Below are 14,146 nucleotides of genomic sequence, written 5' to 3'. Positions count from 1 at the left end.
GTCCAGTCCATAGTGGATCTAACATAATAGTGTGAGAGTCCAGTCCATAGTGGATCTAACATAATAGTGACAGTCCAGTCCATAGTGGATCTAGCATAATATTGTGAGAGTCCAGTCCATAGTGGATCTAACATAATAGTGAGAGAGTCTAGTCCATAGTGGATCTAACATAATAATGTGAGAGTCCAGTCCGTAGTGGATCTAACATAATAGTGTGAGAGTCCTGTCCATAGTGGATCTACCACAATAGTGAGAGTCCAGTCCATAGTGGATCTAACATAATAGTGAGAGTCCAGTCCATAGTGGATCTAGCATAATATTGTGATAGTCCAGTCCATAGTAGATCTAACATAATTGTGTGAGAATCCATTCCATAGTGGATCTATCATAATAATGTGAGAGTCCAGTCCATAGTGGGGCCAGCAGGAGATCATCTTGAGTGGAGACAGGTCAGCAGCGCAGAGACGTCCCCAACTAATGCACAGATGAGTGGTCCACCCAGGGTCCCGACTTTGGACAGCTAGCGCAACATCTGTGGTCACCGAATCTGTGCCCCCCCCCCCTCCCCCAGTTGTTGACAGTGACAACAAGAGGCCATAACGGTGTTAGTCAACATCGTTACGAGATGCTTCGAGGACAGGAATTATATAAATCACTTTATTGAGCAAAACTGTTTATATTGGGCCATAACCACACCAAAAACATGAGTAAAAAACTTATATCTCGAAAAACTAGTCATTTTCTGCCGTACAAACCAGATCAATACCAACTTGTCATCAGTCACCAACACGCATACCACTAAGCCACTGGTGTGTTTATGGCCACACAAAAAGTCGGACAACTCAAACACCACACAAAGTTACACTATGACTCCTCAGTCATACGTGTGCTTATTCTACTGTCATTTATTATTAATGTTAATTTATTGATATTAATCATGGAATGCTGTTACTAGAGAAAGTTACAGGAATGTACACTTCATCCTATGCTTACATTTCATTTCATGAGGATGTTTAAGGGCAACTAAATGTGATCTGAAAGGGGTACAAATGATTTCCAAAGCAGGACCCCCACCCAGACATATTGTACAATACTAATCCATAGCTTATGAGAAACAATATTTATTTATTTTCATTACAAGTGGGCCAAATCACTAATATTACTAAATAATCTCATGAAAATGACTCCTCTCATTTGAGTGTGATTATAAAAGATTGGTTTGAGACAGGTGTGCTGCTGGTATTGCCACGTGTGATGTTGCTCACATGGGCTCCACTGAATGCTCAGGGAGTTTTTGTGTTTGCTCACACACATGAACAATTAGAGGGAACATTGCAGGCAGTGAAGATCTTCCTCAAGAAGCAAGGATTGACCTGTTTTGGGCCATGCTAGGGAGAGATGGAAGATTCCAGACTAGTGCATTTGATGAAAGCACTTTTGTGCGTGCCACACAGCAATGCATCATCAGAGAGGGTGTTCAGCATGGTTAGAAAAATAGTGACAGAGAATAGAACACGGATGGACAATTCAACCCTTAACTCACTCCTTTCCTGCAAATTAAATTTCACAGATGCTGCCCACACCTATGCTCCTTCAAAGGCTGTGCTACTGGCTGCAATGAATTGCACTTTCAAGTACAACAATGAGTAGATGAGTGTTATGTGTGTGTATATGTGTAAGTAAATGAACACTGAAATTCAAGTATTTATTTTATTTATATATATCCATCCATCCATCCATTTTCTACCGCTTATTCCCTTTTTGGGGTCGCGGGGGGTGCTGGAGCCTATCTCAGCTTCAATCGGGCGGAAGGCGGTGTACACCCTGGACAAGTCGCCACCTCATCACAAGGCCAACACAGATAGACAGACAACATTCACACTCACATCCACACACTAGGGCCAATTTAGTGTTGCCAATCAATCTATCCCCAGGTGCATGTCTTTGGAGGTGGGAGGAAGCCGGAGTACCCGGAGGGAACCCACGCAGTCACGGGGAGAACATGCAAACTCCACACAGAAAGATCCCGAGCCCGGGATTGAACCCAAGACTACTCAGGACCTTCGTATTGTGAGGCAGATGCACTAACCTCTCTTCCACCGTGCTGCCAATTTATATATATATATATCCATCCATCCATCCATCCATCCATCTTCTTCCGCTTATCCGAGGTCGGGTCGCGGGGGCAGCAGCCTAAGCAGGGAAGCCCAGACTTCTTATATATATATATAAAGCTATTCTAGCTATATATATATATATATATATATATATATATATATATATATATATTAAAATAAATAAATATATATATATATATATATATATATATATATATATATATATATATATATATATATATATATATATATATATAGCTAGAATTCACTGAAAGTCAAGTATTTATTATATACATATATATATATATATATATATATATACAGTTTATATACATATATATATATATATATATATATGTGTGTGTATATATATATATATATATATATATATATATATATATATATATATATATATATATATATATATATATATATATATATATATATATATATTTATATATGAAATACTTGACTTGGTGAATTCTAGCTGTAAATATACTTCTAACTTCTTAATCGCGCCCCTAACCACGCCCCAACCCACCCCCCCCCACCTCCCGAAATCGGAGGTCTCAAGGTTGGCAAGTATGCCGTGTAGTATTTTATACGTAAGTAGTAAAACCTTAGTCACATCTTAAGTGCACAGGAAGCCATCGTCCCCTGTCCTGTTTTGTTGTTGTTGTTGTCTTAGCATATTTTATATATTAACATATCACGCAACTCCTTGCATGTCTTCTTCAGGGCACGCTGCAGAAATTTGTGGACGACTTGTTTGAGACCCTGTTCAGCACCGTGTGCCGAGGCACCTCCCTGCCGCTAGCCATCAAGTACATGTTCGATTTCCTGGACGAACAGGCCGACCGACACGACATCCACGACACCGATGTCCGCCATACTTGGAAGAGCAACTGGTGAGAGGGGAGGCGGCCTGAATGGAGGACGCATAAAACTTAGGTCAAAGTTATTAGGAGGTCTTTAGTTGATGAAGTGAAGCGTCAACACAAGAGAAGCTCTTTCTTGCAGAGACGAGACCTTATTGCCTCTAATATTGTAAGTCTTAAAGGGGAACTGCACTTTTTTTTTGTTTTGACCTGAATATTATCCAACTATTAGGGATATTCTTATGATAAGCGCTAAAGTTAAAGACCTACATTTAGCGGCATATTGATCACAGAGAGGTAACTAGCTTATGCTGCTATATTGACATCACAAGCTGGTGAGCTGCTCTCTCGCCTCTGAGCTGGTGAAAGTTCATTCTAGGTCAGTGATTCTCAAACTGTGTTATGGCTCCATCTAGTGGTACACCAAAGAATCACTTGATTTTTACGAGGATTACGATTAATTCTTCGTCTAAACTGGAATTTATCAACATTCTAACAGTCGGCATCGCAGCGAGAGCAGACATTGTACAGTAGGGGTTATTTTATTATGTCTGTCGGCTCTCATGAAGTCTACCGTGAGTTAGTCAGTGTTGTTGAAGGAAAAAGTGATCAATGTGATGAAATGAATGCGTCGTCGTATGCATAAAATGACCAAACTACGTAAATATTACACTACATACATACATACATACTTATTTGTATATAAAAAGTTAAATGATTTTTGAGTGTTTTATAGATGGAATATTGCAACTTGCATAGGCTCCTTTGTAAGCTGACTTTTGCTAGCATTTGTTTACAAATTATAATGCATAAAAAAATAAAAACAATGTGCTTGTTTTACAAACCCCGTTTCCATATGAGTTGGGGAATTGTGTTAGATGTAAATATAAACGGAATACAATGATTTGCAAATCATTTTCAACCCATATTCAGTTGAATATGCTACAAAGACAACATATTTGATGTTCAAACTGATACATATGTATATTTTTTTGCAAATAGTCATTATATTTAGAATTTGATGCCAGTAACACGTGACAAAGAAGTTGGGAAAGGTGGCAATAAATACTAAAAAAGTTGAGGAATGCTCATCAAACACTTATTTGGAACATCCCACAGGTGTGCAGGCAAATTGGGAACAGGTGGGTGCCATGATTGGGTATAAAAGTAGATTCCATGAAATGCTCAGTCATTCACAAACAAGGATGGGGCGAGGGTCACCACTTTGTCAACAAATGTGTGAGCAAATTGTTGATCAGTTTAAGAAAAACCTTTCTCAACCAGCTATTGCAAAGAATTTAGGGATTTCACCATCTACGCTCCGTAATATCATCAAAGGGTTCAGAGAATCTGGAGAAATCACTGCACGTAAGCACCTAAGCCGGTGACCTTTGATCCCTTAGGCTGTACTGCATCAACAAGCGACATCAGTGTGTAAAGGATATCACCACGTTTTAAAAAGTCATACATTTTACTTTTTGAAACCGATACCGATAATTTCCGATATCACATTTTAAAGCATTTATCTACCGATAATATCGGCAGTCCGATATTATCGGACATCTCTAATTGTGACACATATTAAATAGAGAACGTTGAATAGAGAAACTGGAAATTGTGATGCATCATGTTGTATGCATGCATGTTCGAAATAAACACAAACTCAACTCAACTCAACTCAACATATACTTCGCTGTTGCCCCCTGTGGTGTGGCGGGCGTACTGCATACTGCAACCCTGTTTTGAGCAAATTCATCCAGTCTATTTGGGTGATGTTCGGCGGGCCAAATGAAAAAATCTCCGGGCCGCTAGTTGAAAAGCCCTGACTTATAGTCATGAGTGTGAATTCTAAAATGATTGTGCACTGAAAAGAATAACTCTCTCATCATAGCCTTCCTCTACGCTTCTGGGTGAACGTGATCAAGAACCCGCAGTTTGTGTTCGACATCCACAAGAGCAGCATCACGGACGCTTGCCTGTCCGTGGTGGCCCAGACCTTCATGGACTCCTGCTCCACCTCAGAGCACCGCCTGGGCAAGGACTCGCCCTCCACCAAGCTCCTCTACGCCAAGGACATCCCGCATTACAAAAGCTGGGTAGAAAGGTACACCCGTGTCTCCTCAACTAGCGTGAAGAAAAGCATGCAACACACCCACAGTGTGTCCCGTCTGCTGGCAGGTACTACGCCGACATCAGCCGCTTGCCCGCCATCAGCGACCAGGACATGAATGCCTACTTGGCCGAGCAGGCGCGCCTACACTCCAGCGAGTTCAACGCGCTCAGCGCCCTCCACGAGATCTACACCTACGTGGGCAAATACAGCCAGGAGGTGAGGAGAATGTGATGAAGTCACTCACATTTTCACTGTGCTGCAAGTCTTCACTGACCTTTAAAGCACGCATGGAGGAGGACAGTTTCAATATAGTGAAAATAATTCTAGGAATTGGTGAAGGTGCTACGAACATTATTATCATGGAAAATGTCACATTCTATAACATGCATGCTAACAACTCAGGAAACCGTGTGTGTGTATAATATATACATATATATATATATATATATATATATATATATATATATATATATATATATATATATATATATATATATATATATATATATATATATATATATGTATATGTATATAAAAATGTGTAGGTATATATGTGTGTGTATGTATATATATATATATATATACACACACATATATATATACACACACATATATACATACACACACATATATACACGTATATATATATATCAGTGACGTGCGGTGAGGTTGATGGCTGGTGAGGCACTGACTTCATCACAGTCAGATTTACAAACATATGAACCCTAAAGAGTATCTTATTCACCATTTGATTGGCAGCAGTTAACGGGTTATGTTTAAAAGCTCATACCAGCATTCTTCCCTGCTTGGCACTCAGCATCAAGGGTTGGAATTGGGGGTTAAATCACCAACAATTATTCCCGGGCGCGGCTCCGCTGCTACCCACTGCTCCCCTCACATCCCAGGGGGTGAGCAAGAGGATGGGTCAAATGCAGAGGACAAATTTCACCACACCGAGTGTGTGTGTGACAATCATTGGTACTTTAACTTAACTTTAACTTTACACATACAAACTGTAGCACACAAAAAAGCACATTTAATAAAAAAAACGTTATTATGGTCTTACCTTTACTTATAAGTGCGGGAACAGTGGTGTTCGTGTTGGAGGAGTTGTGAATGAATGAAATATGAAATCCGTGCTGCAGTCTGCAGGTGTACCTAATGTTGTGTCCCTGCAGTCGTTCACGGCTCCTCCGGCGCGAGCAATGTTGTTTTTGCACTTTTTGGCTTCTTGTTAAGTGACTTTTTTTGGGTGGATTCGGTCTTGCACGTGGAGGGTTTGGGTGTGGGCTTTGGTTGGTGTGGCGTTCCCGTCGGGGCAGTCTGCGGCGGAGGTGCATTAACCGGCACCAGGAGGCGGGATTACGCAAGCCTCACACAGTGCGTCTTCGCAGCAGTTTTATGATCGCTCAGCACAAGAAATACTTTACACACATACAGTTGTTGACAAAATACACTGTACATTATATACCTCAGCTAACTAAACTATGGAAATGTATAATATAATTCATATAGCAATACGGTCTCACTGCACAGTAGACCAGCAGTTAGCCGAGTCCGTCCATGTTGAGGCACTGAGTGACGCGCCTCGACTGGCTGCTGATCACCGCACCGTCTCTTCTCAGTATTTGAACGGCAAATGTGAAAATTCAGCGATTTTGAATAAAAATAATCTAAAACTGGTGAAGTTAAATGGAAAATAACTTTATAGTATAATCACTGGATACATATAACAATTTAATTTTTTTTTTTTCTTTTTACATTTTTTTTTTCCATGATGGCAGGTGAGGCCCCGTCTCACCTGCCTCTAGTGACTGCACGTCACTGCTGTATATACACATAAATACATATACACGCACACATTTTTATTAATGGTGTAACGGTACACAAAAATCTCGGTTCGGTACGTACATCGGTTTAGAGGTCACGGTTCGGTTCATTTTCGGTATAGTAAGAAAACAACAAAGTATAGATTTTTTGGTTATTTATTTACCAAATTTGTAAACAATGGCTTTATCCTTTTAACGTTGGAACACCATAATAATTCTGCCCAAAAATAGAAATAGCTCTATGTGTGTTCCAATTCAATTATTTAGTGTCTCTGGATCTTGTTTAAATCTCAGCAAAGATTATACAGTTCTTGGAGAAAGGTTTTGGAGAGTAAAGCAGTACAGTCCATGTGCTGCAGGTTAAGGGTGAAAATGTGTAGAGGGTTGGCTCGAGAGCCTCCTACCAGCCCAGACAGAACAGGTGGTGGGGTTCCTGGCTGGAATCTCCCAAGAACGATCCTCGGACTAGATGCTTTTTTTCCTTAGCTCGCCATCATAAAGAGAAGCCCGGCCTGTGTAAGAACCAGGACCATCCTTATAAATCAATGTGTACACAAATCAAATATCTTTATTAAATAACACTAATTGCATTATAAAGTATTTAGAACAGGGTCTAGTTTTTTCCTCAATATAGTACAATATAAATCAACATACATGTCAGAATCATAAATAAAGTGCTAAAATAACCATTAGCAGCATAAATATGACCTATACAATTCGGTCAGATAGATAGATAGATAGATAGATAGATAGATAGATAGATAGATAGATAGATAGATATTACTTTATTGATTCCTTCAGGAGAGTTCTCTTAGAAAAATTCAAATTCCAGCAGCAGTGTACAGAAATGAGATGTGTGTGGGGGGTTTGGTGGTAGCGGGGGTGTATTTTGTAGCGTCCCGGAAGAGTTAATACTGCAAAGGGTTCTGGGTATTTGTTCTGTTGTGTTTATGTTGTGTTACGGTGCGGATGTTCTCCCGAAATGTGTTTGCCATTCTTGTTTGGTGTGGGTTCACAGAGTGGCGCATATTTCTAACAGTGTTACAGTTGTTTATACGGCCACCCTCAGTGTGACCTGTATGGCTGTTGATCAAGTATGCATGGCATTTAGAAGTCGCACATATCGTCTGACTGGGCCGGCACGTTGTTAGAATGAATGAAAAGCGGACGTGACGACAGCTCGTAGAGGACGCTAAAGCCAGTGCCTTTAAGGCACGCCCCCAAGACTGTGATCCGGGTGGACTACGACAGTGGTCCCCAACCACCGGGCCGCGGACCGCCGATTGGTACCGGGCCGCACAAGAAAAAAAGTTTTTTATTTTATTAAAGCAACATAAAAACACAATATATACATTATATATCAATGTATATCAATACAGTCTGCAGGGATACAGTCCGTAAGCACACATGATTGTATTTCTTTATAAAAATAAAAAATAAAAATAAATATTTTTCAAGCGTTGACCGGTCTGCAGCTACAAAAAGGTTGGGGTCCACTGGACTACGAGATATAATGACTGATGAACACCTTCGTTGGATAATAAAGGTTGCCTCAGCTCAAAGCCTGAGCCCCGACATTAATGAACTAGCATCCAAGAAAAGATGGCAGGTATCTGGCTTGGGCACATCAGATTAGATCAGTGTGTTGCAAACTGAGCAGTTTAAAGTCCTGAATGGTTGGTTTATTCATTGTTATTTTATTTTCACATTTATTAGCCTGTGGAAAAAGTTAATGTTGATATTTACCTCAGAAGGCTGCAAATAGAAAAGAGGCATTACATGTTTATTTAAATTGTATTTGATATGCCAGTGATATATTTTAATTATTATTATTATTATTTGAAACGCGATTTTGCATGTCACGATAAAGTTATATAAGCCTTGCTTGTTCAATATTCAATGCAAAACTTGTTTGGGTCCCTATTAAAAGGTTAATTTGTTCAACCTTGGCCCGCGGCTTGGTTCAGTTTTACATTTTGGCCCACTCTGTATTTGACTTTGACACCCCTGATGTATATGGACGATTGAGAAATATGCCACAAAGACTGTTGTAATGAAACAATGGAAGAAAGACTAATATATTTTCATAAACATGGACTCACCAACTCCGCTTCTACAGTCACACACAGCTTAATGACAACAAATCCGACGCTGGTAGTCGGCTCTATAAAGTTAACAAATAGGCATTTAGTTTAGAATCCCGTCAGCATAATATTTTGGGTGAAAACGAGAATAAAAACCTACCTCGAGCAGAAATACAATCTGTCTCCCCTCACGTCCTGTTTACTGGCCACATAAGCACAGCTGATTGGACCGCGGCGGTCACGTGACTAGGGAGAGCGTGCAGTTCTCAAGAGCCTAAAAGTCTCCACAAAAGTGAGTATTTGACACCTGCGTTACACCAGTGTTGTGCCTCGGTGTGCATTGTTTACACAACGTGTGGTACGCTACTTATGTCCGTCCGTGCAGTGCGCTACTTAATATGTTCCTGTGGAAACTCCGAACCGAACCCCCCGTACTGAAACGGTTCAATACAAATACACGTACCGTTACACCCCTAATATATATATATACATATACACACACATACATACATATACACATATCTATATACATATACGTATATAAAGCCTATACATATGAGTACATAGTATTATAATAATATAACAGATATATAATTGATATAATCAATAAAGTACTATCTATCTATCTATCTATGTGACAGTCCAAAGTCTACCTAGTTTACTTCCGTGATGACCTCCTTAAAGTTTTGTAATAAAAACAGAAATATCGAGCAGTTCAAATGTGCCAAACATGGACAAGTGTGGAGAGAGTTTTTAGCATTTTTCCCCATCATCCTGTGTAGTGGATTTAAATGGTGGTGATTTAGATATTTGTTTTGTTTATGCTGATTGGGACGTTTTTTTTTTAATGATATCCACAGAGTTCAATGAGCAGGTTGTGTTGTGTGTCATCGTGTGTGTTGACTTTTTTTTGTGCTGGTTAATTTTTTATTTCCTGCACCATGACTAGGGAAGGTTGTTTGGATGGGTCATATAGGTAGTTGCTGTGCTGTGAATCCTTGCAAGTTCAATTAATGGTTAAGCAGGCGACAAGTAAGCTAGCTAGATGGTAAGCTCGCAGGGTTGTTTTGGTGCTTTTGATCGTCTCCCCGTCCTGAAACTCCGTGCGGCGTTTAGACAAAAGGAACAGCGAGTACATATTCTTATTAATAATTCATTTTAAGGAAGTGATATTTTGACGCCAAAAATCAATTGGAATTGGTACAACTGGTCAAGGTCTTCACCCAAATGAGCTGGGTCCCATGGTTGGCGCTAGGATGCCTCCCACAGCTGGACTGGCTGGACACCACAGTGGCTGCAAGCATGTGTGCCCTCTGATAAGAGTTGGCAAACATTCGCGGTGCAGCGTACTACAAAATAAAAGCTCAAAGGTCGAGTGGCACAAGTGACAACATTAAAAACACGACTCATGAATAATGTCAAACTGGACTATATGACTGGCTAAAGAATGCTCATCTCTTGGTTTCGGTTTGTGTGCTTGCTAACTGTGTGTGCGTGTGTGTGTGTGTGTGTGTGTGTGTGTGTGTGTGTGTGTGTGTGTGTGTGTGTGTGTGTGTGTGTGTGTTAGATCACGGAGGCGCTGGAGCAGGACGAACAGGCCCAGAAGCAGAAACTGGCATATAAAGTGGAGCAGATCATCTCAGCCATGTCTGCCGAGAGCTGAGACGCACGCGCCGACATACATGCACGCACACACACACACACACACACACACACCTACACACACACTCACACACATATTCTTGTATTTGTTGCCTTCTTGAGACCTCCGAAAAATGCCTACCTCTTTAGGACCACCCTTTCTAGATATATAAAGATTTGTATTTACAACATTAATAATATATGCATACTATGCAAATATAAAAAAGCTTGTTGTGAAAAATGATATGGAATTTCACAAGAAAAAGGTATTTTGGTAGTATTATAAAAAGAGTCATCATTTTACTCAACGCAAGTCAAAATTTTACAAGATATGCTACACAAACTGAACGTTTGTGCAGTATTATGATAAAAGTTGGAATTTTACTCAATCACAGTCGCAATTTTACAAGAAAAGCTTAAAATGTTGGCAATTTTATGAAAAGAGTCGTAATTTTACTCGATAAAAGTCACAATTTTATAAGAAAACTTTACAACTTTAGCAATGTTATACTAATAATCGGAATTTTACTTGGCAAAATTATGACAAAAGTCATAATTTTAACTTTTAACTTTAACTTTTGTCATAAAATTATGACAAAAGTCATAGTTTTACTCAAAAAACTTCACTATTTTACAAGAGCAACAACAAAATTGGCAATATTGTGATAAAAGTCAGAATTTTATATGACAAATGTCGCCATTTTGCATTAAAAAGTAATAATTTTACATAAAAAAGTAATAATTTTACATAAAAAAGTAATAATTTTACATAAAAAAGTAACAATTTTACAAGAAAATATTGCAATATTACAGAAACGGAAAGAATATGATAATTTGTTCCCAATTTTATAAGAAAAAAGTTGACCCACTGTGAGAAAAAGAATGCTTTTAGTTTATTTTTTGCATTTTTTGTTTGTAATTGTTTTTTAATCTTTATTATTTACTTCAAGTTATTACAGCATGTCTCTATATACATATTTGTTTTATACATTTTGGCCTTAGGGGGTGCATTTCGATTTCTTACACACACTTGTTATTACATATGTTGACCAGAGGGGGAGCACTTTTAAAACCGACACACAGTCAATTTGAAAAATCCCTCCTTTTTGGGACCACCCTAATTTTGATAGATTTCACCACCAGACTCTGCAGCATCGCGTGGATATCGGGGACGGTACCTCTGGATTGGCAGACCGGGGTGGTGGTTCCTCTCTTTAAGAAGGGGAACCGGAGGGTGTGTTCCAACTATCGTGGGATCACACTCCTCAGCCTTCCCGGTAAGGTCTATTCAGGTGTACTGGAGAGGAGGCTACGTCGGATAGTCGAACCTCGGATTCAGGAAGAACAGTGTGGTTTTCGTCCTGGTCGTGGAACTGTGGACCAGCTCTATACTCTCGGCAGGGTCCTTGAGGGTGCATGGTAGTTTGCCCAACCAGTCTACATGTGCTTTGTGGACTTGGAGAAGGCATTCGACCGTGTCCCTCGGGAAGTCCTGTGGGGAGTGTTCAGAGAGTATGGGGTATCGGACTGTCTGATTTTGGCGGTCCGCTCCCTGTATGATCAGTGTCAGAGCTTGGTCCGCATTGCCGGCAGTAAGTCGGACACGTTTCCAGTGAGGGTTGGACTCCGCCAAGGCTGCCCTTTGTCACCGATTCTGTTCATAACTTTTATGGACAGAATTTCTAGGGGCAGTCAGGGCGTTGAGGGGATCCGGTTTGGTGGCTGCAGGATTAGGTCTCTGCTTTTTGCAGATGATGTGGTCCTGATGGCTTCATCTGGCCAGGATCCGACTGGATCGGTTCGCAGCCGAGTGTGAAGCGACTGGGATGAGAATCAGCACCTCCAAGTCCGAGTCCATGGTTCTCGCCCGGAAAAGGGTGGCGTGCCATCTCCGGGTTGGGGAGGAGATCTTGCCCCAAGTGGAGGAGTTCAAGTACCTCGGAGTCTTGTTCACGAGGGAGGGAAGAGTGGATCGTGAGATCGAAAGGCGGATCGGTGCGGCGTCTTCAGTAATGCGGAAGCTGTATCGATCCGTTGTGGTGAAGAAGGAGCTGAGCCGGAAGGCAAAGCTCTCGATTTACCGGTCGATCTACGTTCCTATCCTCACCTATGGTCATGAGCTTTGGGTTATGACCGAAAGGACAAGATCACGGGTACAAGCGGCCGAAATGAGTTTCCTCCGCCGGGTGGCGGGTCTCTCCCTTAGAGATAGGGTGAGAAGCTCTGCCATCCGGGAGGAGCTCAAAGTAAAGCCGCTGCTCCTCCAGATGGAGAGGAGCCAGATGAGGTCGTTCGGGCATCTGGTCAGGATGCCAACCGAACACCTCCTGAGGGAGGTGTTTCGGGCACGTCCGACCAGTAGGAGGCCACGGGAAAGACCCAGGACATGTTGGGAAGACTATGTCTCCCGGCTGGCCTGGGAACGCCTCGGGATCCCCCGGGAGGGGCTGGGGAGAGGAAAGTCTGGGCTTCCCTGCTTTGGCTGCTGCCCCCGTGACCCGACCTCGCATAAGCGGAAAGAAGATGGATGGATGGATGGATGGATCACCACCAGGGGTGCAAATGAGATCTCTTTTTTTTGTAATGTGCTTAAGGCCGACGACAAACGAGTCACGGACCACAGATGGCCCCTGTGCCGTACTTTGGGCAACCCAGCTGTAGAAGCTAACTGTTAATGACCACTATAGTCTTAGGACCGTAGTGTATTTGTTCATCCTATGGTCACATATGAGACGCGGGTTGTCTTACGTCAGCACCGGAAGTCGTAAAATCAGCTGTTCACCTGGCGGGTTTTTTCGGAGGGATGAATAGGGAAGTCCTTCTTTAGCTGCCGTCTTGTTTCATCATCAATCAATCAATGTTTATTTATATAGCCCTAAATCACAAGTGTCTCAAAGGGCTGCACAAGCCACAACGACATCCTCGGTTCAGATCCCATTCCATAGTCCTGGAGCTTGAATAGAAAACGCTCTATAGCCCACAGGCTTTTTTTGCACGTATTGCTGCCTTTGCACAGGTCAATGTTTACTTTTGTATGAAAAATCCGGACTTTGGAGCAATGTTCACAGACTCTAGTATTTGGCTCTCTATTAGATGCAATGGTTTTCCGTATTGGAACCATGATTTCGGTCCTCACATGGAAGGTACGTTTCCTTGTTGATGTCTCAAGAAGGGTAGAAATACAAGATCACACACACACACACACATACAGATAGACGATTCCAACATATGCCGGTGTGAGGAGGAGGAGGAGCAAGGTGCACAGGCACCATGTTTATGCCTGCACACAAACACGGAGGCTAATATATGCAGAGACGCTGCACACGTGATGGACCTAGTACAAACGACGACAACACGCACATGATCATGTGCACACACAAAGACAACACGCACACAGCAGACCCACCCAAAGCATGATGTTTGTATCCAATGTCAGTGCTTGGCAACAACCATCTCCTAAAAGTGCACCACCCCCAGGTAGATC

General features: G+C 41.4%; 1 protein-coding gene across 1 annotated transcript in view; it reads left to right on the top strand.

Annotated features, from left to right (window-relative positions):
* The window catches only part of LOC133583694 (plexin-A2-like), a 452,088-nt gene extending 439,933 nt beyond the window's left edge, over positions 1–12,155 (top strand). Inside the window, exons 29-32 of the mRNA XM_061937663.2 lie at positions 2,856–3,025; positions 4,887–5,099; positions 5,174–5,324; positions 10,589–12,155. Coding sequence (XP_061793647.1) covers positions 2,856–3,025; positions 4,887–5,099; positions 5,174–5,324; positions 10,589–10,684 — 630 coding nt within the window. The 3' untranslated portion in view covers positions 10,685–12,155. The remainder of the gene's footprint in view (positions 1–2,855; positions 3,026–4,886; positions 5,100–5,173; positions 5,325–10,588) is intronic.
* Positions 12,156–14,146: the final 1,991 nt, after the last annotated feature.

The sequence above is a fragment of the Nerophis lumbriciformis genome, linkage group LG03 (genome assembly GCF_033978685.3).
Source record: "Nerophis lumbriciformis linkage group LG03, RoL_Nlum_v2.1, whole genome shotgun sequence".
Lineage (NCBI taxonomy): Eukaryota > Metazoa > Chordata > Actinopteri > Syngnathiformes > Syngnathidae > Nerophis > Nerophis lumbriciformis.
This window is presented reverse-complemented; position numbering and strand designations above follow the sequence as displayed.